Genomic DNA, 13,467 nt, shown 5'->3' with positions numbered 1-13,467 from the left:
TAAGATACGGTCGTTTCAAATGTCGGAATGAGGGGTGGGATGATCTTCAAATTCAACAATCAGCGATTTCTCTGAAATGTATAACGCTGAGTAAACTCTAAATATAATCTATTCAGACCAGTGATGGACCAGCAGCGTACCAGTGAGTATCGTCACGGTTCCAGTCGGCTGGTTTCCACGGGAGAAGTTGCTGGTGTGCGATGCTGAGCTTGTGTTGTGCCCATCTGGCCCTAATCCCAGAGCCCCTCGGCAGGGGAGCCCCAGGCTGTTGATCGCTGCCCCCCCGCTGGCTCGCCCACACTCGTGACCTCCTCAGCGCAAAAACACACAGACCTCGTCGCCAGAAGATGAGCCTGGACGCCGGGTGTGGAAGATTAGTTTGCGAGACCTTCGTGTTCCACAATCTCATCTTTCTCGGCATATATCAATATTGGGTGAAGAGTGTCGCTGTCCGGTCGAGACGTACAGGCTTAGGCGGCGTCTCCAGCACACGAATATAAACAAACACGGAAAAGACCAGAAGGACATGCGACCCCGACCGATGGGAGAACACAGAGACGCATATCCACGACATGCAGAGGGCGCAGAGACTTGTTTCTGTGAGGCGATGTAGAATAACACATTTATCACACACACACAAGTAGAGACCCGAGTAAATACACACACACATAATTACAAAAACACAGACAGATAGGCAAACACAGAAAGACACCCAGAAGCAGTCACCCAGCCACACATACCTAACCACTGATAATCCCCTAGACACAGGAACACACTCACACACACACACACACACACACAGAGAGCATCATTATGTTTATCACTGTGAACCAGCCCACCGACACCCATCACTCTAATTCCATTTGTCTGTTTAGATTCGTTTTGCTTTAATCCTCCCCTTGTTTGTGCACATCTGCAAGCGCTGCAACAGTACAGACACGGAGAGGGAACGAGAGGGAGAGAGACAGGGGAGAGGGAGAGAGAGAGAGAGAGAGAGACAGGCGGGAGGGGAGAGAGAGAGAGGGAGAGAGACAGGCGGGAGGAGAGAGGGAGAGCTGGAGAAAGAGAGAGGGAGAGAGAGAGGGAGACAGGCGGGAGGAGAAGGAGAGAGGGAGAGAGACAGGCGGGAGGAGAGAGGGAGAGAGACAGGCGGGAGAAGGAGAGAGGGAGAGAGACAGGCGGGAGGGGAGAGGGAGAGAGAGAAAGAGAGAGGGTGAGAGGTGGGAGGAGAGAGGGAGAGAGGGACAGGCGGGAGGAGACAGGCGGGAGGAGAGAGGGAGAGAGACAGGCGGGAGGGGAGAGGGAGAGAGACAGGCGGGAGGGGAGAGGGAGAGAGACAGGCGGGAGGAGAGAGGGAGCGAGAGGGAGAGAGACAGGGGAGAGGGAGAGAGAGAGAGAGACAGGCGGGAGGGGAGAGGGAGAGAGGGAGAGGGAGAGAGAGAGAGACAGGCGGGAGGGGAGAGGGAGAGAGACAGGCGGGAGGAGAGAGGGAGAGAGAGAGGGAGAGAGACAGGCGGGAGGAGAGAGAGAGAGAGGGAGAGAGACAGGCGGGAGGGGAGAGGGAGAGAGAGAGGGAGACAGGCGGGAAGGGAGAGAGAGAGGGAGACAGGCGGGAGGGGAGAGGGAGAGAGACAGGCGGGAGGAGAGAGGGAGAGAGACAGGCGGGAAGAGAGAGGGAGAGAGAGGGAGAGAGAGGGAGGGAGAGAGAGGGAGAGAGACAGGCGGGAGGGGAGAGAGAGAGAGGGAGAGAGACAGGCGGGAGGAGAGAGAGAGAGGGAGAGAGACAGGCGGGAGGAGAGAGAGAGAGAGAGGGAGAGAGACAGGCGGGAGGAGAGAGGGAGAGAGAGAGAGAGGGAGAGAGACAGGCGGGAGGAGAGAGAGAGAGAGGGAGAGAGACAGGCGGGAGGAGAGGGAGAGAGAGAGGAGACAGGCGGGAAGGGAGAGAGAGAGGGAGACAGGCGGGAGGGGAGAGGGAGAGAGACAGGCGGGAGGAGAGAGGGAGAGAGACAGGCGGGAAGAGAGAGGGAGAGAGAGGGAAAGAGACAGGCGGGAGGGGAGAGGGAGAGAGATAGAGGGAGAGGGAGAGAGACAGGCGGGAGGAGAGAGGGAGAGAGAGAGAGACAGGCGGGAGGAGAGAGGGAGAGAGACAGGCGGGAGGGGAGAGGGAGAGAGGGAGAGAGACAGGCGGGAGGGGAGAGAGAGTGAGAGAGAGAGAGGAGAGAGAGAGGCGAGGAGAGAGGAGAGAGATAGAGGGAGAGAGCGACGGAGAGAGAGAGAGAGGCGGGAGGAGAGAGGGAGAGAGAGATAGAGGGAGAGAGAGAGGGAGAGAGACAGGCGGGGGGAGAGAGGAAGAGAGATAGGCGGGAGGGGAGAGGGGGAGAGACAGGCGGGAGGGGAGAGGGAGAGAGACAGGCGGGAGGAGAGAGGGAGAGAGAGAGAGAGGGAGAGAGAGAGAGGGAGAGAGACAGGCGGGAGGGGAGAGAGAGAGAGAGAGGGATAGAGGGAGAGAGAGAGGGAGAGAGACAGGCGGGAGGAGAGAGGGAGAGGGAGAGAGAGACAGGCGGGAGGGGAGAGGGAGAGAGAGGCGGGAGGAGAGAGGGAGAGAGAGATAGAGGGAGAGAGACAGGCGGGAGGAGAGAGGGAGAGAGACAGGCGGGAGGAGAGAGGGAGAGAGACAGGCGGGAGGGGAGAGGGAGAGAGACAGGCGGGAGGAGAGAGGCAGGCGGGAGGAGAGAGGGAGAGAGACAGGCAGGAGGGGAGAGGGGGAGAGGGAGAGAGAGACAGGCGGGAGGGGAGAGGGAGAGAGACAGGCGGGAGGAGAGAGGGAGAGAGAGAGAGAGGGATAGAGGGAGAGAGAGAGAGAGAGACAGGCGGGAGGAGAGAGACAGGCGGGAGGAGAGAGGGAGAGAGGGATAGAGGGAGAGAGAGAGAGAGACAGGCGGGAGGAGACAGGCGGGAGGAGAGAGGGAGAGAGGGATAGAGGGAAAGAGAGGGAGAGACAGGCGGGAGGAGAGAGGGAGAGAGAGGGAGAGAGGGAAAGAGAGAGAGAGGGAGAGAGAGAGAGGGAGGGCGCTCCCTCCTGACACACTGGTCCCTGTAGCTCCGGCAGAAGGGGGAGACGGGCGTATCTCCTCCCCCAGGGAGAAGCTCCCCTTCTCAGCCACACAGGCCCCGGTGATCACAGCAGAGTGAAGCAGCCGGTCACACAGGCGCTTCACCAACACCACATTACAGGCTTCTTACACAGTATTACGCCACATCTTAATATCCCATTCAAGTCGCTCTATTAGCTCAATTGGATGGTGGGATTTTCATTTGTAAATTGGGGGGATTTTAGATTAGCTTGTCTGTCAGCGATGAAATGCCGCCCCCCCCCCCCCCCCCCCCCCCGAGACTGTGAATCATGTGACCAATCACATGCGAATCGATGCTCACGCGTGAATGAAGATGAACAACTTTAACCTGGATTACGTACTGTACGTTTACTGCACCACAGATGTCATCAAGCCAAGCAGCCGTATTGCTGCATGGTCACAGATTAGACACACGATATAGTCTTCAACTCAAAATAATAAATGCAGGCATGTGATGTCGCCTCATTTGTACGAAACGTGAACGGCAACCGTTTTGTAAAGATGACAATGGGCCGTGTTCGCTTTTATACAGCACATAATATTCAGGTCTAATAGAGAATTATTAAAGAGATAAATATTAGCTGCAATAGACACCGAGCAGCAACATTATGCAGAACTGGAGCCGGTTGGTAGAAAAGAGGCGAATGAATTACTCCTCTTCCTCCCCAGGCCTTCCATTCAGACACGGAGTGAGAGGGAAAGCGAGGAGAGAGGAAGGAAAACGCACCCCGAGCTATTCGAGACCCGGCAAATTATGAAAATGCCTCTCTGTGTCCTAAATGGAGGCCGAGCTCTTTAATGTGGCACAAAATTAGAACCTGGGGGAGGAAGTGTGGCCCGCTTGATTGGCGAAACCCCTCCTGGCCCGCTACCCTCCTCCCTCCTCCCTCCTCCCTCCCCCTCTCACAGCACACAGATACTATCCTGTGGCTGGTGGCACTCTCTTGTATTGGGGAAACTGAAGGACCCCAGAGAGAGCCCAGGGGCATCCGTAAAGGTGCCTAATTTGTCAGTTTACTCCTCAATTATTTAAATGGATCTAAGAAGGGAGCGGAGAACGGGGCTCTTTCTGCCTCCTCGCAGTCAAAGGCAGAGAGAGACCTTTCTTCACGGCAGCCATTTTCAATTGCGATCTGCACTGCCGTCTTTGATATACAGAAGTGCTGTAGTGGAGAGGGGCTGCATCAAATAAACAAATGTGTTTACACAAGATAACAACGGGAACTTGAGGATTATATTTAAGTTTGCTCTGAAGAACTCTAAAGTTATTTCACATTTGCAGATTTAAACAAACTTTACGAACGCGTGCACGCAAAGTAGACAGGCACACTTTAACGTGTCTGTCACACACACACACACACACACACCGACCTATTGGTGAGGATTTAGGTGAGGTTTGGCTATAACGTGAGGCCCCTTTGTTACTCATCTCTTCACCCTTCCATCCAACCACACTATCAGGTTTATTTCCCCCCCCCCCACACACACACACACACTCTCCTATCAGCATCCCCATACCCAGCAGGAGTACCAGCTCACACTACCTGGCAATGCCAGCTCTCAGCCAGAGTCCACTGGAGGTATGTGGGGCCAGAGATTACCAAGCGGTTGAAGATAGATCCTGGAAATGGAGATGTCGCATTCCCCAACCCTCTGACCTCTAATCCCTCACATATCTGCCTCTATTGTTTGGTTTGTTTTACTAGAGGGGCGAGGGTGTGCGGTCTGAGGAGGATGAGGATGCTATGAAGGTGGAGGGGGTCCACTCAGGGTCCTGAGGTGACCTTATCTCTCACATGCGTAAAGGACCTTCTCCGTGTGTGAATGCTTCGCTGCAGAGTCCTATTGGGATGAACTCGCATCCGTGCAACAGCAATTCAATAAGCTCTATATCAGCAGCGATGCCAGCACTGCATCCAGCGGCAGAACAATAGTCTGGGTGCTCCGACACAAAGACGTGAGCACAAAGACGGAAAAGAAACAACACAAATACTTTGTCCCTTCAGCCACGAATGACACACAATGGAGGGCACGACAAACACCTGGACAAATAAACTCAGTAAACCTGCAAACACACTGTACCTGACACACACTGAGAAGCACACACATCAAGAGTGACGGCAAACAAAAAGCTGAGACGAGTCAATCAGGACATCATGTCAACACAGACTGACCTGATTGGGCCTAATTCTACCCAATACACATCACTGAGTCTCTAGGAAAATATTCCATTCAGCCAAAATAACAACAGCTTTAAATTACTGCAGTGTTTTTTACAGCTACGTTTCGACAGTATTCTACTGATACATTGCTGTTAACCAACTCACAAGAGTTTCAGCTAAACCTGCAACTTACTGCACTAGAATAACAACAATCCAAGGCTAAAAATAGGTGTGGAGTTCGGAAGCAGGCATCGGGAACCGTCACAAAGATGGGTGGCACCTCGTAAACATCCTTGAAACAGGTTTCTCATGCTTAGGGGAAGGATCTGCAAGCAAAGTTTTTCACAGTGCAAGATTCTGCAAAAATCTGTGGCCAGCGGAGTACATCATGCCTCTCACACCCTCTATTCTCTTCCCAAACACTAACCAGCACACCCCAGCCCTCCGCCTTCCTCCACTCCAAGCCTCCACCCAGCCAGGGAGAGGAGAGGAGATAGGCCCAGTTGCTAAAGCTGTCTTTTCAGCCTCTGCTCCCGCTCCGTCTATCTGAGGTACACAGCAAGCGGAGGTGTCGCTTTTCCGCTGGCATTTCGGACAGTATCTACTTATAGACGGGAGAGAAAGAGAAAAGAAAAACAGAAGGGGTATTATCAGGGAGGGATGAGAGCAGCAAAGGCATTTTGTCTTTTTATTCCCCTCCTAAGCCCTGGGCTTTGCTCCCAATCCGATTGGTCGATACGGCCAGGGATGTAAATGAAATGCAAAGAGGAATAAGGCTGGCTTCCCATCTCCAGTGTGTGCCCCCCTAAGTCCTCCGCCCCTCTTTCTCTGTCTTGCTCTCTGGGCTGTTTATGGTGTTGTGTTTCTGTCTCTCCATTCACAGACTTGCTGCACTCCCTGTTTCCGTCTCACCCTCCTCACTCTGCCTCGTCCTCCTCCTCCCTCGGTGCTCCTCTCTCTTGCTGCATCCCTCCCCTCTCCCTGGCTGGGCTCACAGCTCTTATCTCCTCATACGCCCCACATTCCAGCGTTGCCGTGGCTCCCTGCCTGCATCCCTGGTCACGGCGATTCCACGGGTTCCCACAATCCTCGGCAGCTTGCTGATTTAGGGTGGAGGAGAGGAACAGAGGGGTTAGGGATAGACAGGGTGAAAGGGGATGAGAGGGGGGGAGACAAGAGAAGGATCAAAAATGGGAAGAGGAAGAAAGTAAAGTACAAATAACAGGAGGACAGGAAACAAGAGACAGACAATGTAAACACAAACAAAACATTAATATGTACGTGAGGTTCAAATTGGGCGAATATATATAATCAATACCGATATATGCTAGGCCTTCTCTACCGTGGAAAAAATAGCCAAAAATGTAATAAAAAAATACAGAATCTTTATTGAAATATTTAGCAGTGACATATTTCCTTCTTTCTCTGAGAAACCAAACCATCTGTGCTACAGCAGGTCAGGTCATCCGGCCAGCTGACAGTCGCCAAGCAGGCCTGCGGACGGAGAGGGAAGATTACACTCTGAGAAGACGACACACGCTCTTCATGCCGTCCTCCTCTGTCTCGTGGTGTCAGATGATCAAAGTCATTTGCTTTTCAGCGTGCTGATCATTTTATTGACTGTGTTTATATGCAGTTCCGACAGGGAAAAGACTTGGGTGGAGATTTCAGAGTGTTCAGTTTTCACAGACAACAATCACACAGATATGCACCTCTAAAAGGGTCCCTGGCATTGTGACATGTCACATTTCATACAAATCCATGAGGGATTACAGTTAGGACGCAAGAGGGAAAATACCCATCGAATCCATTAGTTGTTAAACATTTAAAAGGGCCATCTAAGATAGACTAGACTGATGAGGATAGAGGGGTGGGTGGGTAGTGCTGGTTATGCGGAGAGAGGAGTGTGTGGAACAGCACACTGTCCTAGATTAAACAGTCGCTCTAATCCCCCATTTCTGCCCCCAAATTGGTTTTTCCTCAATCTCGGACCATGCCGTCCTAATGTGAGAAAAAGAGAAGTGGAGCAGTGGCTGAGGCAAAAATAATCAGCACGTTAAAAGCTGCGAGAGCAGAAGAGGAGAGAGAAAAAAGAGCGAGATACAACGATAAAGCAATGGAATGGGTGATTTTGAGGGGAGCATGCACAGCTTGATTGGGGTCAGTGAAGGCTTCCTAAAGTCGCCCTCTGTCCCTGGTCCACTGTGACTTGCTGAGTGGGAGTTCTCTGTCCTTCGTGCAGAGTTTGCTTGATTACTCATTCACAGTTTGTCTACATCACCATTTCTCCGAAGTCCAATTTGGTGAAGTCCATTTCGCCGAAGCTTGGAAGTAAACGTCATTCTAGCCTTCCGAAGCGGCACCTTCAAACCACGAGAAGCGGTACGTCGGCTCCGTGTTCGTCCCCAGTGCCTCGCCCATCAGCTGGGCTCCATGTCCGTCCCTCTGGGTCTACTTACGGGCTTTTCTTTCAGCTCTGGCGGAGCTCGTCCCTCTCTTTGAGCAGGTCGGTGATGGCGGCGCGTATGGCAGGTGTCTGGGGGTCTGTGGGTTCCTTCTGCAAGAAGAGACTAAAGTGCTGGGTGCTGCAGGTCAGCAGGCTGTCTGGACTGTAGCCCCGGTGACCTGATCGGAGCAGCCTCTCGCAGGCCAGCGCCAAGTTCTTGTCCCAGTTTGGAGGGTAGTCCAATTGGGCCTCCACAATCTCCTTATACAGCTGTCCGGCAAACACACACACACACACACACAATAACAGATGTTATATCAATAATAGCCCTTGGATATGTCAAACGGGGCCTTGTGTGGCACTTAAATCGGCCCCGCTCTGGAGAGCGAGAGTGCTGTTGCGTGTTCGCCGAGGTCAGACTCACAGTGTAAGACAGCTCTAGCAGGCGAGCTTTCCCCTCTCCCTGCATCCTCTCTGCCAGGTCAAACAGAAAGAAAGCCGTCTTCATCCTGAAACAAAGCACGCAGGCTCGGGGCTAAGTGCTGGATGGATGAGCCATGCAGATCCGCACCGCGATGGACTGATTTATGGAGATGCCGCCACCCGATAGAATGTACGTGTCGATGCTCTACCGCGCCAGACTGCTTTATGGAGATGTTCTAGCGAGCTTGAAAACCGACGTGTTTTGTGTGAGCTTCACTGTACCTGGCTTGCCACATCTCCTCATTAGCGACGCGCTCCCAGGACGCAGGATGGAAACTGCTCACACGGGAGAGAAAACATTTATTTTATATGTGAACAGCTTCTGGCTTGTGCACAGTTCCACTAACTAGACATGATTATTTATGTGAGAATATTGTTCCACTCGACGGAGCGGGTTTTGATACACTTAATATCAATCTTCGCTGCATAAACATTAAATGACTGCGCAACAATACTTGCGAGCACATTAGGCATGGAGTAAAACCACATCTGCCCTTTTTCACTTTATTGACTGTAAACACTTGACCTCTTCTTCAAAAGAATATTTTCGCAGGGTTCCCGAGCTAATGTTTGGCTTGTGGGCATCGGCGGACACGCTTGTCGTGAGGGTGCGGGAAGTGATGTCACAGTATTCAGTCGTGGATATCGGAGTGAATGAAGGGCTGCTGGCAACAGCGACAGAATACGGAGCTTTGACTAATTCCACTTTTGACACAGTTATTGACGAAATGCAATGAGAAACTCATTATTTTTCATCTCCGGTCTCATTTCAGAATGCCGAGGGCCTAATGTCTTGCTCTGAGGCGAGCTCTGTGGAGTCTTTGGACGGCAGAGAGGCGACGGGGCGGGAGGTGTTGGAAAGGATATACAGTGAGGACTCTTTAGCTGGGGTTCATTATCTTTCTGAGTGAATATTTCTAGTGACATTAAATAATCATGAGTTGTTAAAACAATATTTAAAACGGCATTTGATGATGCTTTCAGAATCCTGCTCAAGCTTCCGAGATGGACAAGTGCAAGTCAGGTGTTATGTTCCCACTTTTCATGCTGTTTTGAGGAATTTTATGTATACATTTAAATATCGACTAAGTGTCTTAGTTATAAAAGCCTTGGCTGACCCAGCACTGAGTGATACCAGGTATTCGTCTTGTTTCTGGAAGCAATGGAACAAATGTTTGGATGTGTTTTAATCCCGAGTGACTTTTTGTGGCTGCAATGGCTGGACCGGTGTCCTCGTATTGTATTTTATATATTGTTGTTGTATTTGTGTTTGTTGTTTTATGGACCCATGAGTCTGGAATAAAGAAATATATATGAGTCAGGATTCTTCTCGTATTTCCTGGAAATTACATCCCGCAAATTAAACCTCTTACAAAAACGCTTCCTCGCCGCTGGTCTTTACTCCTCCTGTGGAGCTACGCAGAGTTTAAACTTTAAAGTCTCGTCCAGATCCCAGTTTTAAGAGGAAAATATGTCAGGCTGAACTTTAGAGGAGTATCAAATGATGCACAACACGAAGAATATTTCAATCGGTGCTGCTGTAAAAAAAAAACATGGTCTTTTGGGTTTGAATATTTCACTCAGTGTTGAAATCATAAAGCTTCAATGGAGAGGTGGAATAGCTACCTATGTTACAAACAGTGTGGAATAAGACTATTTTCTTCAACTTTAAAGCTACTTGAGAGGCTTAGGACACTTAAAGGGGTAAACGGTATGTGTAGGGGGTAAATGATTGTGTATATTTGGTATGCACCTGTTGTGTGGCTCAGTCCAGTTGTAGATGTTTCGAGTTCGATGGGCCCACCGTTCAGGGTCAAACTGCCTCTTCACTGGCACCAAGTAGTCACACACACCCAGGGGCCACCGAGAGAAACTACGCTCCCAGCTTCGGTCTCCTTCAGGTAGCCCGATGCAGGCAAACACGTCTCTCCTGCGCAGAACATCGGGCATTATTATCCTCAATAATTATCCACGTAAACAGCCCTCTTTCCCTCGGCAGACAGAGAAGCACCATGCAGACAAACCTTTCCTCCCACCCCAACACGCTCTAGCTTCCCTACAGTCTCCACAGACTCGGGCCTTGAGGGTTAATCCAACAGGTCAGTGTTGCCCCACTGAGAGACGGCCATGTTGGCCTGGCAAACACTGCCCCCTGGTGGGCTTGGTATTAACAGGCCTCCAGACAGTTTCTGTGTTTAAACTCCTCTCGGAAGAGGGAGTGATGAGAGCAGGGAGCGGCGATGAGTCCACCAGCAGATTAGTCGACTTCTGGAGTTCATTAAACTCTTTTTATGGCCTCAACAGTGACAGAGTTGTCTTCTCCCTGCACTCATCCCACAGATCTCGGACTCATTAGATCACCCACTTGATCATTTGGGCCATTGATGCCCTCCCAATTCATCCTCTCTCTCTCTCGCTCTCTCTCCATTTTACACTCTTCTATTATCTGTTCGGACCCCCCTTTATTCTCGTCTCTCTCCTTGTGACACTCACTGTGTGTTGTGGGACAGAAACTGCTCCAGACTGAAGGTGTCTCTCTCCTCATGACGGACTGGCTCCCACCAGCGGCCAGGAAAGTGCACCCCGGGGTGGTGCTGCGCCAGCTTGGCCACATACCAAGCATACGTCATCATCTAGAGTGAAGAAAGAGGACCACCAACTCAATTCTTTATATCCCTATGATTAGCAGTGCCCAATTCACTCTAAAGAAAGCGTCTTATTGGCAAGTTCAGTGGCTTTTTCTGAACATTTGAGGTTATCAAAGGGGTTTTACTTTTCATACTTCAAAATCTTGTTCTAACTAAAGCAGTTTATGACTACATTGGATTCAATTTATTGTCATTGCACAGAGGCAACGAAATGTATTCTCTGCATTTAACCCATCCTTAGTTATTCAGGAGCAGTGGGCTGCAGTGATGCGCCCGGGGAGCAACTGGGGGTTCAGTGCCTTGCTCATGGACACTTCCACTTGCAACTAATGGGGAGAGCGGGACGACCCCCTGACCCCACTGAGCTACAGCCCACACCCAACTCAAAGACTTTCTGACGTCTAGCTCTAACTTATCGTATTTTGTATAAATGTCAAGCATTTATGATACAGCCTCTGTAAATTGTCAAAAGATATAATTTGCTATATAAAAATTTGCTATATTTGTTTTCAAATACAGAAATTATCCTTTACATGTCAACTGAAAAGTAATCTTTTCAAGCAAATGCAATTTCAATGCACACAATGCAATAATGTTCAACTGCTGGACACTAACGATTCCTATTTGTCCCCTATGTTTGGATATACATACTATATATATATATATATATATATACTAATTGAACTGCTTGAGTTAATATTACTAGTTCTTATTCTGACTTAATAATTACTTTTGATTTGTATCAAATATGAAAACGGCTTGACGGTCTAACAAAGCCGGCGTAGAGATCTCAGCCCTGACCTCCTGGTCCACCAGACGGACGTCGGGCCGTACGCCCTGGCAGTAGTGTAGGTAGCGCAGAGAGTTTCCCGGCAGATCTCCCCTCGTCAGGATGATGGAGTCCGTTGGGACCGAGGCCAGAAGCTCCCTGCCGAACCTCTCCACCACGCCGTTTCTGCTCTGATCGCACTCCCTGAGGATTATCACACACACACGCCGTCATACTGTACATCATCAAAACACAAGTTGTGTTTACTTTGCTTTAAAAAAAATAGCGTCGTGTGCATCCTTCCTCGTGTTTAGAAGTGTGTGATGTGTGTAGTGTACGCAAGTGTTTGTAGGGACGCTCTCGCGGTGCTCTGAGGGTAAGTTGTCAGTGCCCCCCCCCCCCCCCCCCGCATAGCGCTCCGGCTGCCTATCTAATCGTGGGGAGACAGGTGTGATGGCTCTGACAGCACAGGCCACGCTCCCCCCTTGATCAAAGCCTGCTCAGTGATGGCTGTCTGGCACTCCCCGGCACTACGCTGGTGTAATCTTCCTTCTCGGACAGCTAACATCTCAGACTTGAGCTCCGCGAGTGGAATCTATGTGCTAACCGTGCCTCTCTTTAGCCCCGACCACGCGGTGAGCAGAGTAACAACTGACATGCGGAGTTCAGACCTGCGGTATGAAGATCAGAAGAGAAACAAATCAGGTTGACTCGGGGGAAAACGTATGCATGGGGATTTCAGAAGGAACGAGAATGAGAGGGGAGTTTTTATTTCACTTTAACTTTACTCATCAGAAGTATTTCAAAGTGACTTCAGGGAGCAAAGGTAGATGCACACAGATTATAAAGAATCGGACTTTTATATCAGGACAAGCAAATAAAACTGAACCACAAGAGCAGCTTGACACACGAGTTGAGCTTGAAATCTCCAACAGCATGAAAAAGTAGAACACAATACAGCTACAATTACGTGTGACCATTTTGTGTGTATCTTTTGTCGCGTTCACTGTTGTGCTGCGATCCCAATCGGAACAAAACCGCCTGGCGCCTCGTGACTTAGCCCCGGCAGAAAATGGTCTTTTTAAAAGGCAGTTTTTCTTTTTGTGGCTCCATTTGATTTGAAGTTAAACCACCCAAGAGCAAACAGTATGGTGGCCCTGAGAGCTCAAATAAACTACCGTGCAAATAGACAGAACACGAGCAAATCATGAAACGTCTTCACCGATCTGACAACTCGTCGTATGTAGAACAGTTTGCACTAAACGCGCAACATCGATGCAAGAAGCTCACGCACAATGGAAACGGTATTACAGGGTTCGTACACATGTTGACCGATGGAATTCCAGGACTTTAAACCAAATGTCCAAACTGAAATCTCGGTGTGTACATGAAAACTTTTTGAAAATGTAGTATTCAAACAATGAGAATTACAAAGCATACAATACACCTTAAATGAAACAAATGAATGAGAGACAATAGTTTGATTAAAAGAATAAACATTACTATACATGTTTATTCTAAGAAACACTTATATAAATGTTTATTCTTTTAATCAAACTATTATCCTTTATGTGCAAATCGGTTTGGACTTGGCATATGCCGGCTTATAATTTGAGTCTTCCTTTCAAAAACATATGAATTATTTTAAACTCGACGTAAATGAACATGTGATTATAACAAATTTCCATGACTTTTCCAAAACTTTTGTGATTTCAGTATTTTCCATGACTTTTCCAGGCCTGGAAATGACCATTTTAAAATTCCATGACTTTTCCAGGTTTTCTATGACCGTACGAACCCTGGTATTAAACTGTCAATTCAAACA

General features: G+C 49.6%; 1 protein-coding gene across 8 annotated transcripts in view; it reads right to left on the bottom strand.

Annotated features, from left to right (window-relative positions):
• The window catches only part of tmem260 (transmembrane protein 260), a 48,624-nt gene that overhangs the window by 12,204 nt on the left and 22,953 nt on the right, over positions 1 to 13,467 (bottom strand). For 4 of the 8 annotated variants that reach the window (XM_056425581.1, XM_056425576.1, XM_056425582.1 and 1 more), the window contains 6 exons: positions 11,675 to 11,846; positions 10,719 to 10,858; positions 9,979 to 10,155; positions 8,448 to 8,501; positions 8,167 to 8,251; positions 6,660 to 8,012 (listed from right to left, as the gene is read on the bottom strand). In XM_056425581.1, the coding sequence (XP_056281556.1) occupies positions 7,767 to 8,012; positions 8,167 to 8,251; positions 8,448 to 8,501; positions 9,979 to 10,155; positions 10,719 to 10,858; positions 11,675 to 11,846 (874 nt within the window). In that variant the 3' untranslated portion in view covers positions 6,660 to 7,766. Of the gene's footprint in view, positions 1 to 4,023; positions 6,397 to 6,659; positions 8,013 to 8,166; positions 8,252 to 8,447; positions 8,502 to 9,978; positions 10,156 to 10,718; positions 10,859 to 11,674; positions 11,847 to 13,467 lie in introns of those variants that run through there. The other 4 variants (XR_008833112.1, XM_056425578.1, XM_056425577.1 and 1 more) reach the window with 4 other exon arrangements.

Source organism: Pseudoliparis swirei, chromosome 11 (genome assembly GCF_029220125.1).
Source record: "Pseudoliparis swirei isolate HS2019 ecotype Mariana Trench chromosome 11, NWPU_hadal_v1, whole genome shotgun sequence".
NCBI classification, from domain to species: domain Eukaryota; kingdom Metazoa; phylum Chordata; class Actinopteri; order Perciformes; family Liparidae; genus Pseudoliparis; species Pseudoliparis swirei.
This window is presented reverse-complemented; position numbering and strand designations above follow the sequence as displayed.